This window comes from Dromaius novaehollandiae, chromosome 2, assembly GCF_036370855.1.
Source record: "Dromaius novaehollandiae isolate bDroNov1 chromosome 2, bDroNov1.hap1, whole genome shotgun sequence".
NCBI classification, from domain to species: Eukaryota; Metazoa; Chordata; class Aves; order Casuariiformes; family Dromaiidae; genus Dromaius; species Dromaius novaehollandiae.
Window position 1 is genome coordinate 91,177,460 of NC_088099.1, and position 12,573 is coordinate 91,190,032.

General features: G+C 41.8%; 1 protein-coding gene across 3 annotated transcripts in view; it reads right to left on the bottom strand.

Annotated features, from left to right (window-relative positions):
* The window catches only part of DROSHA (drosha ribonuclease III), a 75,844-nt gene that overhangs the window by 63,194 nt on the left and 77 nt on the right, over nt 1-12,573 (bottom strand). Inside the window, exons 1-7 of one of the 3 annotated variants that reach the window (XM_026098432.2) lie at nt 12,025-12,169; nt 11,130-11,247; nt 9,153-10,010; nt 7,571-7,663; nt 6,346-6,577; nt 5,348-5,489; nt 2,138-2,292 (exon numbers count right to left, since the gene is read on the bottom strand). In XM_026098432.2, coding sequence (XP_025954217.2) covers nt 2,138-2,292; nt 5,348-5,489; nt 6,346-6,577; nt 7,571-7,663; nt 9,153-10,003 — 1,473 coding nt within the window. In that variant the 5' untranslated portion in view covers nt 10,004-10,010; nt 11,130-11,247; nt 12,025-12,169. Of the gene's footprint in view, nt 1-2,137; nt 2,293-5,347; nt 5,490-6,345; nt 6,578-7,570; nt 7,664-9,152; nt 10,011-11,129; nt 11,248-12,024; nt 12,170-12,573 lie in introns of those variants that run through there. The other 2 variants (XM_026098431.2, XM_064506886.1) reach the window with 2 other exon arrangements.

Below are 12,573 nucleotides of genomic sequence, written 5' to 3' on the forward strand. Positions count from 1 at the left end.
TATAAGCACAACAGCAATCGACAGCTGGGCTAGACAATATCAGCCGGTAGAGAGAATGTGAAGGCAGGAAGAACCACCAAGCTGGCATGACTGTGGGGAGAGGGACTCATTTTTTTTTAGTTTTGAGGTTAATTTTCTGAATGTTCATCTCAGTTTAGTTTCTTCAGACAGGCACAGTGTGCGTATGCAGAGGAATACAAGCAGGAGAACACTTCTCTGCTCTTTCAAGAACTTAATCACGTAATATTAACAGCACAATGACACAATGTCTTTTGTTCGCACAGTTTTTAAACACAGAGACCTTCGAGGAAAGCACAGCCTTAATGAAATTGGTTCATTCTTAGAGGTAAAAACATACTTCCTTCCTGGCTTCTACAGTTACATAAGAAAGAGTTAAATACTGCAGTCAATATCCAATTTGTTCAGCACTCCCTAAAGAATAAGGGCCTACTGAAGGTATCAAAATAATCACTTACTTTTGAAAATATTGTCCTTAATTCTTAGAACTGTTTGGCCCTAGCACTGCCTCTACTACATTAAATGCACAGAGACTTACAGAGATATGCAGCACCTATAAAGCCCAGGACATGAGATGCAAGTCAGATACTCATCTGTCTTGTTCCTATTAGCACAACTCACAGAAAAAGATATAGATGACAGGTGCAAACATGAAGTGATAATAAAATGATGCTAAAAGATCACCATTTGATGTAAACTAAGGCAATGGCTTCTAACCTTCTCTGACCAACCGGGTAACAAAAACAAACAAGTAACATCTGTAAGCAAAAAGATACTTTCTGTGGTGGTATCAGTTTTAACATTTTTTTTTCTTCTACCTGCAAACAGTTGGAGATTATCCAAAGTGACATAGTGCTCACAGTGAAGGGTCAGAAAGATCCATCCTAAAAATCTGGTTGCATGTTAGATGGTGTATTTGTACGTGCCAGTATGCATGACTCATTCCTTCCTGTTTCATGCAGTGACAGTTTAGAAAGCGTACCCAAATAAATGCTGAAGAAAAGAGCAGGACGTCAAACATTTTCAAACACATTTTACTCAGAATTAGTACAGTATCGACAAGCTTACTATGATTTGATTTCAGTCCCTTTTGGAAAGATAAAGAGGAGTAAATTGCAGGAAAGCTTGTAGGAAAGAATGGTTTTTCAGTAGGAAATTCAGAAACCATAAATTCCAGAAACTATTCATCCCACAGTTATTCCACTTATTTTTATTTAGCCAATATTCTGGGCTGGACATTACTTTGAAATGTGCCCAAGAGCAACACACATTCTTTCAATAAATAGCTAAAGAATTACTATTTTTTTACCCTATAGAAATAAAAGCAACTAGCTATGCTGATTCAAATTATTATTATTATTTTTAACTAGAAGTATAAATATGAGTTGGTAATAGAAGATTCAGTGGACCTTTGAATTACCACAGTGGCCATAAGCATTGCAGCACCTCTTGCCGTTATGATTTGTTGCATTCTAAACTCATGCATCACACAAAATGCCAGAAAAAATAAATTTACAGAGGTGCCACTTGACAAAGAGTTAGAATGGACTATAAAATATTTAAGTAAGAAAGATAGAGATGGCAAATTTGCAAGGAAAAATCAGTCTTCTGTGCAACGTATACATTCAAAATAACATTTAATGAGCTCACCAATTATATTTAATGAGAACTATAATCTCTATGCAATTACAAAAGAACCATTAGACAAGAAATTAGGAGCATTAAGAGCACATTTAGAGCATTATTTATCATTATGAAGCGAGAGCCTTTAAGTAAATAATTTGTAAAGCAGATGTACATGCTGCCTTTTCCCCATCCCAGAATTCATCTGTGTAACTTTATCTCAAGGCTAAAAGAACAGCATTAGTAGTACACTGCTAGCAGTTCAGGTTTGACTAATACTGTCGAACATGATTCCAGCTGACTGTTCCCCAAGATTTATGAGTTGAAAGGAGCCACATGCTTGAAATCAAAAATGAAGATTAAGACAAGACAGAAAAGGGAGAAAATGCATATTGAAGTAGGTGTCATACAGCATATTTGACAATAATGCTGAATTTTAGGTCTCCAGGAAAGAATCTGACTTTCAGAAATACAGCACTTTTTCCTCTCACCATACCTGTCCCGGATCGTTGTACCACAGCTCTTCATGAAGACGATCAGGGTGTGCTTTTTTACGCTTAATTTCTGCAATGACGTCAAAAACTTCAGAATCCGAACTGCTAGAGCAGCTGCTGTCGTCATCAGAGTCACAGTCTGAGTCACTGGAGCTCTCTGATTCACATAGGGAAAATAAAGACAGCTGAAAAACATTTCCACTTTTTCTCTTCCCCAGTAGCAATGAATTCTCTAATATTACACAGCAAACTGTAGCACACTGAAAGTTATTAAAGTCGTGCATGATGTTCACACTAATGAAAAAGGGACATTTTAATTTTTAATTAAAAATGACAGCAGATACTATGGATATTAAATGCCTACATCGACTGCATCTGTTTGTATGCCTCAGAGATTGTTGTTGGGCTGTCCAGGAGCACCACTGATCAGTTCTAGAAGACCAATTACAGCTACTTGACATTAAAATACTTCATGGAACAAGATTATAGAGCTATAACCAATATAACTATTATCCTAAAGTCAAAAAAAGGGGGGGAGGAAGGAAGAGGAAAAAAATACACCTAAATTTTCAAAAATGAGTTAAACAGCACCTCTTGTTCTATAGAAGTTAATTCCGATTGCTGTGAGCAAAGTGCTTATGTCCGGTTTCACTTGACCTAAAAATGTTTGCTGTCTGCACTAGTAGATTGTCCATCCAAGAGGTTTGAAACAGCATGTACAGACAGGATTATTACAGAACACGTATCGTTATAGAATGATATTGTTCGATTTGTTTCAAAATCAAGTATTTCTACTAAATCCATTATCACACCTTAGAAATCACAGACAAGAAGTAAACTTTGGAATTATTTAGTTGAGTGAATCTAGCCTTAAGTTTTTAGGAACCCCTGTTCTGTGAGTCTTCTTACTTTTTTTGACATTTTTCTTTCTATTCTTTAACTGAAACAATTCTTGTGATATATCAGAACAGGGGGAAAATGCTAGAGAGAGGAGGGGAAAAAAAAAAAAAAACAGGACAGAAAGAGTTCCCAGACCTGTTACAAAGTCTCCTTTATCTTGTTGCCACCGTAGTGTCATTAAGTGTCTGGATGTAACCCTCAAAATAACAGAGCCTGATCTCTGGCTTCCTCAACCTCCTGTGCACTCCTTTTCTTATGTATGTAAGGTCACTGATTTCCACAGGTTTCCTCAGCTCCAACTTAAATATAAGTAATTGTTTTCATAGCCAAGACATACACTGGTGCATGATGCAAGTAAGGTTTATTATTCTTGGAAGGAGGGATGCAACATTCCCTCCAACGCTAAGTTTTGACTTCACAGAAGATGCATTACTACACTGCAACTGCTTTGAAATACTGTGAAACTAGAATGTAAAATATGTGTATTTGTTAAATGCAAAATTCTTCTTAGCTTAAATAAAAAAGAAAGAGAGAGCAAGAGACAGACAGTGTGAGACAAAGAATTGCTAGTAATACATGCTTTCCTTTTTGACCAGGATGTATTTTTAAATGGTCACTAATTCAGTATAAACTGTTACTAAAATGAAATCCTTGGCACATATGTCTTACATGGTATGTATGTTCAGTTACCAGCAAGTTTTGTCTATACGTGCATACATGTACACTCATACAAAAATATATAAGCAACAGAGTTTTAAAAGTTCTGATAAACGTTAATTCGGTAAGTCTAAATTTATGCGCAAAATGCGTGTGGGACCTGTGAGAGTAACCTGGAGTTCTGAAATGCCAATGCACAATTTCTGGATTTCATGTATTGAAACCAGCCTTTCCTAACCTGCACGTGCTCTCAGTTTGTTGGCATCTCTCTGCTAAAAAAAAAATTAAATATCTAAGTACTGCTAACAGAAGGCAGAACAGAGACAAGCATTTGCTGACGTAGAAAATTAGACAGATTACTAGACATAACAGAAGCATGGTTGCAGGCGAAGCCTGAACAGACATCAAGTCAATCTGTGGGACCGTGCAGAGAGTGTCCTCTGGTCTTCCAGAAAGAGGGGAAAAAGCAACACTGCTAACTTGCTCTTGGCCCTCTGATACTTTAGACTAGAGCAGTGAGGGAACTCTTTCTGCAGAGACCCGAGGAAGCGAAGCTTTATACAGGTAGGCTGGAAGTAGCGGTTATCCTTTCATCCACACAAAAATATACCTCCTGCATACTTTGTTAGCGATTCTTGAGTGAATTAAAACGGTGTGTATATTCGCTATTCAAAAAATGTGCACATTTTCTTTACAATAGTGAATTTGCATTTTATTTAAGCTATGGTTATTTCTTCCTTTCATCCTGCACTGTAAGCATGTAACTGACTGTGTCATTATATACCTGTACTTCAATTTCAGACTTTTTGATATTGATCATAAAAGTGTTACTAGGCTCAGATCTGAGTTTGAAGCAGCTTAACTGGCAAACGTGAAGCACCAGTTAACAAAAAAAACAACAGAATACTTAAATTGACATGTTCTGCATAACAGTTTCTTGAACTGACACAATTGACCGGAAAACACACTGTGAAACACTGAAATGCTGGAAGCATAATAAGAAGAATAGCTCACAAAACAGAAAAACAACTTTCACTGACTTCTGAGTAGGTAAATTGCTATCAAAAGGTATGCCTGCTAATTCAACTGTCATTTCCTCAATAACTGATACAGCCAGCAGATTTATTCCACTGCAAAAAGATCTACGTAAGAACAAGGATAATGCAGATGAACTGTTTTTGAAAACTGCAACTTTTCCATTAGATCATAAGAAGCAGAGTTGCACAACCAAAATATAATCCAGAAGGAAAATGAGCTCAATGCCATAACAAGCTGCCACATGAGTTTGTCATCACTACTCTTGCTTCCCTTTAAAAAACCTAAGACCAGGAGCTCCTCAAAGCCTCCTGTGTCCTGTACTCCAGCCTGTTTGATCATGCCAGGATTGATCTCAGAGAGATTTCATGGCACGGAAGAAACTTCAGCATAAGACTGTGCTGGATCCTCTTCATCTTCCCTTAGCCTTGCTGGGTAAAAAGCCTAAATCTACTTCAGTCAAAAGCAATGGTAAAACTCCCATGTATTTGCAACAAAAAAAAAAAAGGATTTAAAAAACACATATTAGCCTACTAACATCATTGAACACACACAAGTGCAGAAAAACAAGTCAACTACAGATTACTGCATATCAGAGCTTTGCCATCATCTCTGCCTACCTAAATCTTCATCTAGCTTGGTCTTTGGTGGCTCCCATGGTGGCCTGGCTGCTTTGGCCTTGGCCTGCCGCCTTCCTAACTCCTCTTCAAACTTTTCATACAGATCTCTGAGCTTGCTTGTTCCTACCACAGTAGAGTCCCCCTGCAAATTAAAAAGAGAACAAAAAAACAAAGACAATGTTGAAATATCAGTTTCCCTGAACATGGCAAGTTTCATCATTTCACAGAGAAAGGCAAGGAAAAAGCAGACAGATCTCAGTGCTGTAGTTCAATAAAACATGGAAACACCTGATAAGGCTCTAGCATATGGTTACATTCCTCCACCAGGTGAATGCACAGAGAAATGACTTCATTTGCTGGTGCATTATCAACAAATTTGTGGCCTAGCCAAGCAGAACTATGAATAAGCATATTTTGGATGGCTCAAGGTTGATTTTTAACAACCCAGATTAAGAAGAAACAGTTGACCTTTTGTGTAAAAACATAGCAATTCAAAGCAGTCTTCTTGCACACTAGAAAAACAAGAACTTCAGCTCATTTTGTCACCTGCTTTGAAACACTGATTTCACCAAAAAATACAAAAAACAAAAAACCACCCACTGTTCCCCCAGCAACTGTTATTTTCAAGTACAAAGAATCCTGACTTCCTGCTTCTGTACAAAACTTCTCCAGGGATGACTGAAGATAGGGTGATTGAAGTAGTTTTGCTCAAATACAAGTGTAATGGGAAAACTCTTCCTCCTGGAGACAAAAAAAATCCTTCTTCCATGTGCCACTAATCTAAATGAAAACAGACATAAGAAACTAATGAAAATGGAGAAGAATACTGCCAAATAAAACCCTTGCAGGGTTAAAAGACTGAGATGGTTGGGAGGAGATAAGGATTAAACACTGAATGACATAAAACATGATCCTGCTGAAGTGTTCATGTAAATCAAGTAATCAAATAGTCAATAAAGGACAATGCACAGTATTTTAGAATTCTCTCTCAAACATACCACTTGATCCATAGGGTCATTAGAATAATAGCTTTCGGAATGGGTACAGCGAACCCAGACTGGCTTAAGTAATTCATCATCTTCCTCTTCATTTTTTTCAGATGCATTCTCCTCCGACTCTTTGTCTTTGATAGTGGTATAATTCTTCTCTTTGCTGGCACTCTGGTTCTCAGACCACCTTTCTCTGTCCTCCTCCCATCGAGGTCTCTTTCTCTCTCTACTTGGAGAGCGGCTTCAGGGGGAGAAAGCAAACACACACAGTTCTCTTTGGTGTTCTAATAGTAATGGCTTTATAATGAAAAATAAATGATTTCCTTCAGATGAGTACATCATTCTACCACATAAATTATAGCACAATCCAATTTCCTCTTCCTGCTTTTAACTCGTGACTGTAAAAAATGACTTTGTACTCAGACCTATCATAAGAAACAGGAGTTAAAACTGAAAATTATTTTTCCTATTTTAAACCATATTTGAGAATTAGAATTAAAAAAGTCATCTTAGATTAAAATTCTTATTTGCATTCTAGATGAGTTTTTTTGGCCTCCTAATTGTGTTCCTAAATTGAAACTAAAACCAAAATCAACAACTAAAACTAAATTAACTATCAACTAAAATTTACAATAGTACAAAGTTTTAACATACAGCCCATGAACTATTTGTATGAGATAAGAGCTAGGGTTTTATGGGAAGGATTATACACTAGCCACATTGCTTGTGTTAACCTAACTCTTGCACTCCTCTGAACAATGCAACCTGTGATATTTCTTATGTTTTACAAGGGTAACACTTTGAGGAGCTGAATACAGGAAAACTGTCTCTTTTATTCCTTTGCCTATAAATCATGTTGCACTGAATACAACTCTCCAGGATTTGGAAATAAAGGAGCAACGATACAAGAAGAGCTCCTAAAAGGTATTCTGAACATAGCATGACTTTAAATAATCTTGGTACTTTATAGACTAGAAGCAAATGTGAGAGGAAGTCTTTAGGATAACACAGGGAAGCCCTCTTGCCAGAAAAAAAAAAAATCCTATTTCTAACTCTACAAAGGCTTGATAACGGTGACTTTGAATGTATGTGGAGATGGTTATATACCTAAAACTCTTATCCTTTCTCAGTTTCAGACCAGTCACACATGCACCTATTATAAATGCAAAAACACACAGAGGTGTGCATGCACAGAGCCTCTTAAGCATGTGAAAGACCAAATGCACCACCTTACCTTCCTGTTCTCTTGTAATCCTTTTTGTAGGACCTGTCTGGTGACGGTGATCTTCTGCTATCACGGTGCCTATGCCTCTCCCTTTCCCGCTCCCTTAAAGAGTTTAAAAGATAGGTGAAATGAGAAATGTGGCATTTCTTACAATCTGCACCTGAAAGGAGCACAGAAGCAGGATGAGATCATTTGCCAGTATTGTTCAACATGACATGTGTGCCAACTCCTAGAGTTAAAGAAACCTAGAAATTCTTCATGCTGACCTTCAAGAAATTTGAAACAGATAGTCACTTTCCTGCTCTGCTTTTGCTATAATGCCATCTATCCCAATACTAAGGTTTTAGGAAAATCCCCCTTTGGAAATGAAAAGCATAGGAGCAAAGAAAACAAAAGATCTAAATCAAAGTGGCTTCATTTCCAGAGACACTGAGTGCAAATTTATGTTTCACATGCGAAATGGCAAAGCTCAGAGCTTCTAAAAACATAGCATGTGATCCAGGTGCACTGGTAAATATTTAGATACTTAACTTTCAGGTATCTCATTTTGAAAATCCTGACCTAAATCATTAGTCACAAAGAGAGGCACTAAGACAGCAAATCTAAGAGATGTGGAAGACAAAACTGGCAATGGTTTGCTTTAAAACACTACACAGCGAACTGTATCAGGTCAGCTCTTGACTCATGAGCTGCTTTTGTCTGTGAAGCAGAGGGGCAGAAGCTTCATGAGACACCCCAAAATAAGTTGCTCACACTCATCCCCCTGAGTCCTAAGATTACAACACAGCCTGCAAGTTCTCTGTTCCCTTGGACTGCTGCATGCCAATTTTCACCTCAGTCCTCTCTGGAGCTCACAGGCTGGCTCACCGAGGTCTTCATCCCCAACAGAATCACACAGGCAGGTCTACACATCCACTGGGAGGGAGGTCTTGTGAAGCCCACACACACTTGCGCGGCTCTCCCATGAAGACAGGGATGCAGCGGGATGAAGAACACTGTGCAACGGTCTTTTCACTGGAAAGCTCATTGCCAGTTTTCAGGCATTAGATTTGTGCACCTATCAGACTGCAAAATCCCCAGTGAGTACTGGCTGTACTCAAGTAACAAGTGATATCCTACACCTGGTACCCAAATAACGAACTTGGAAAAACTGGGACTGACAGTATTTCAGCTGTCAAATATATTCAACTGTCAAATATATTCAACAATATATCTGTATTACATACAAAGGCTGAGACTTTGAACACCGTCTTTTGCACAAACTTGTGCTTATTCTGCTTTCATGACACAACTGCTTAGGTTTCTGTGGTAAACCCCACTGAGACCAGAGTGCTACTCAACAAAGCACTCTGTGTTCAAATGAGAGCCTGCTTACTTCCAGCTCTGCCCATGGACAAGGGGAGCAAGTTTACTTGCCTGCAAACATGGGGCAGAAACGATGTACGTGGAAGACAGCAAAAGCCTTGAGCACTGGCTACATCCTAAGTTAGGAGGAAACAACATGGGTGAGGGATGGACACCTGATTCAAACAAACGCTACGGAAGAGCGACAACAGCTCTCGCTCTGCAGGCAAAGGATATGCCGAGTTACCTGCTACGCTCATAACTTCTATGGTGAGGTGATATCCTTCCTCTGTCATAATCCGCCCGGTGCCGACTGCTTTCTTGCCTCCTCCTATCTGGACTCCGGCCTCGATCTCGACGGTCCCCGTGGTTGTTGGACCGATGCCTGTCACTGTGGATGTGCCCGTGCTCACGATGCCGGTGCTCCTCGTAGTGCTTGCTCCTCTCTGGAGACCGTCGATCGCTTTGCGACTTCTCTCCCTGGTACTGACCCGTGTGCCGAAAATGGCTGCTGCTACCACCACTATTGGTAGCGTTGCTCTGAAAAGAGCTGGAATTCTGCTGATAGCTGTTGAAGTTAGGAGGTGGGAATGACTGCTGCGAATACCCTGCGGAGTAAACGGGCTGGTAGCTGACTTGCTGCGGTATGACTGGGGGTGGGGGAGGATGTGGTACTGTGGGAGGCGGCATCATGTAAGGAAATGTGTTTTGCCCAGTAGGAGCTCCTGGCACGGGGGTGTTGCTAGGATTTGGCACTGGTGGAGGAGCGGGAGGGAAGCACGGAGGCACTGGGAAACTCTGCCTCATCTGATGGCTTGGAAAAGGCGGCCTCATGGGACACTGGCTAATGGGATTCTGTGAGGAAGGGGGCACTGGAGGAGGATACGGCACAAAGTCTGGCCTAGGAGGCATGTAACCAGTGGCTGGAGGGTTCGAATAGGTTGTTGGAGGGGCATTTTGCTGGTCATACTGGTACTGCACGGAGGGCTGCTGAGGGTGAAGCTGCCGTAGGTTCTGAGGTCGGTAGGTCTGTGTTGAAGGCCGTGCTCCTGGTCCCCCCTGGCCACGGGGACATCCTCGTCCGGAATGGAAAGACATGGCTCACCTTTAAAGAGGAAAATAAACAAACATACAGTGACACAAAGCTTTTCTAGGAGGTTGTTTGTGCATTTCCTGGAACTACTTCCAAAGCACTGAAATTATGATTTCTACAGCTTCCTTTAATAGGAGCAGCAAATGATGATCACCGGCATTTATGGCAAGCTTTGCGCTCCTCAGTGCCCTAGCACAGGTCATTATTCCCCCAAGATTCCCCTAGGTCTCTAATCTACTAACACACTCTCCTGCCTCTAATCCAGAGCCCAGGCAGGACCATACTCTCCGATTTAGGTCAATGTTACTTGCAACAAATGATTAGGTGGTCATGGATGCTTTGACATAAAGCCTCCAGATACCCACACCAAAGAAACCACTCATGTTAACCAACGCAGTAGTCATCCGAGGTCTCACATCAAGGACTCCTTCCTAGGACGCTATTTTCAACTCCAGGCAGAACGACTTTACTAACACGTCGTCACAAGTTGCCTGGTCCAACAAATCACATAAATTTTAAACAAGAAAATGGGAATTCACATTCACAGTTAGGTGCCAACTTAGTGTAGAACTGAACTCAACAGATATTTTATAGTATTTTAAGTTAGGTACATACATTTTTGTGGCTCACAGTAAATTTTTATGCAGACTATGCTTTGTTCTAATTTCAATAAACAAACAGTCCCCCAAATTCCTGAAGTATCTAATTAGCCCTTGTTACCTAATTGGCCCTACCCCACCTTAGGGCCACTGCTCTACGCAGCCTGAAGTCTTGTTCAAAAGCATGTGTTGTATGTAATGTACTATGGCATTAGAGCTTAAAAATGAAAACTGCTGTGGCTTATTAAAGTTAAAATTCATTTTTAATTAAAATGTTTAAAATTCAAAAACTAGAAAAAAAGGAAAAAACATTTAAATAAAAAAATCAATTATGATGTGTTGGGTGGAAGGGAGGAAGAGAGGAAAGAAAATAGCTAAGGGCTGGTGCTGCAGTTGCACACGTCAGATCCTGTTTTCCATAACAGACGCACAGGCACGTATGTACATGGAAAGATCACCAGACAGAAAACAAAGCCTCCCTTTTACAGTGGCTTTACTGACGCAGAAGCACATCCAGGGAACAGTCTCCCACCTGCGACCCCGTAGCCCAGCCAGTCAGGGCTGCTCAGAGCACTGCTTTTGGCCACATTCTCGTCCCAGCGCTGCAGAAGATGAAGCTTGCTGAGCAACGGCAGACTTCTGCTAGTGCGCTGAAGGAGAAAAAGGAAACGAAATGAAACAGGTGAAAAGGATGCACGTGGAGGAGGAGGCACCAGGAGGACCCCAAGTCTCTTGTCCTATACTCAGGGCCTGGTTGAAGCCACTGGAAGCAGCGGTAGCAGCATTTGTTTCCTCGCCTGGGCAACTGGGCGGCAAAAGCCAGCAGAATGAGGGAGGATCCACATGTTTCTAGGAGGGAGCAGGTATGGTAGCAAAGCCACTGACTCCTTCCAGCCAACCTGGGTCCCTTCAGTACCCTCAACTCTTTTAAAGGATCTCAAAATCAAATGATAGAAAAAAAAAAATGAGTCTGCACCTTCATTATTTTGTCCGGCAATAGCGCTAGCTTTTGCCATTCTTAATTCGGCTGCGTTAAATGCCGAATCATTTTTTCTTTAGTTCACCAGTTATTACCTTACATAGCCCAAGGTTGTGCCAGCACACTATTTTGTGCTTTGCTGCCATTTACATATGTATTTTACTTAAACGGGCTGAGCTGCTTTTTTTTTATGACCTGGAACAAATTAAAGCAAAAGCCACTGTACTGCGGTACCTCAACTTCATGCACGTGTCTTTTTAATACATCAGAGCATTCAAGCAAAGGGTCCCATTTATCAGCTCTGCCTCAGCTCACCCGCGCTTTCAGAGAACTTTTCTGGCTCTCCTCTCACAACTAAGGCACCTCAAAACACACTGAACCAGAGATTCAAAGCCAGAAAAAAGAAAAAAAAATATGAAATAGTCTTAAATGAAATAGCCTTAAATACCCAGATTATTTTAACGCTCCCGCTGCTGCAATTTTTCACCATATTCAAGCTCGATGTGAACTTAAGTCGAGAAATGCCGACGACAGGCCACCCTTCCCCTTCACCTCGGAAGGGCACCGTATCGCGCCACTCGCACGAGAAACCACCACCGGCGGCTCCCAGCGCAGGCTGCGAGCGCCCCCCCGCAGGTGCAGCGCCTCCCCGCGCCCAGCCGGCTCCCCGCGGCGCCGCCCTCAAACCGCCGCGCGCGGGAGCGCGAGGTGCCCGCGCGGGCGGCCATCGCCGCAGCCGCGCCGCAACCGGCACCTGCCGCCGCGGCAAAGCAGCGCCGCGGCCCCGGCCTAGCTGCCTCCACGGGACGCGATGCGATGCGATGCGATTCGACGCGACGCGACGCGACGCGGCGGGATGGGGCGGAACGGGACGCCCCGGCCGCCCGTTTGCCAGCGCAGCTGTGCCGTCACAATAGCCCGCGGCGTGACGTCGCCGCGACGGCGTTCGCTGCGCTCCTGGGTCCCCCGCCCCGCGGTCCGGTCCCACGGAGCTCAC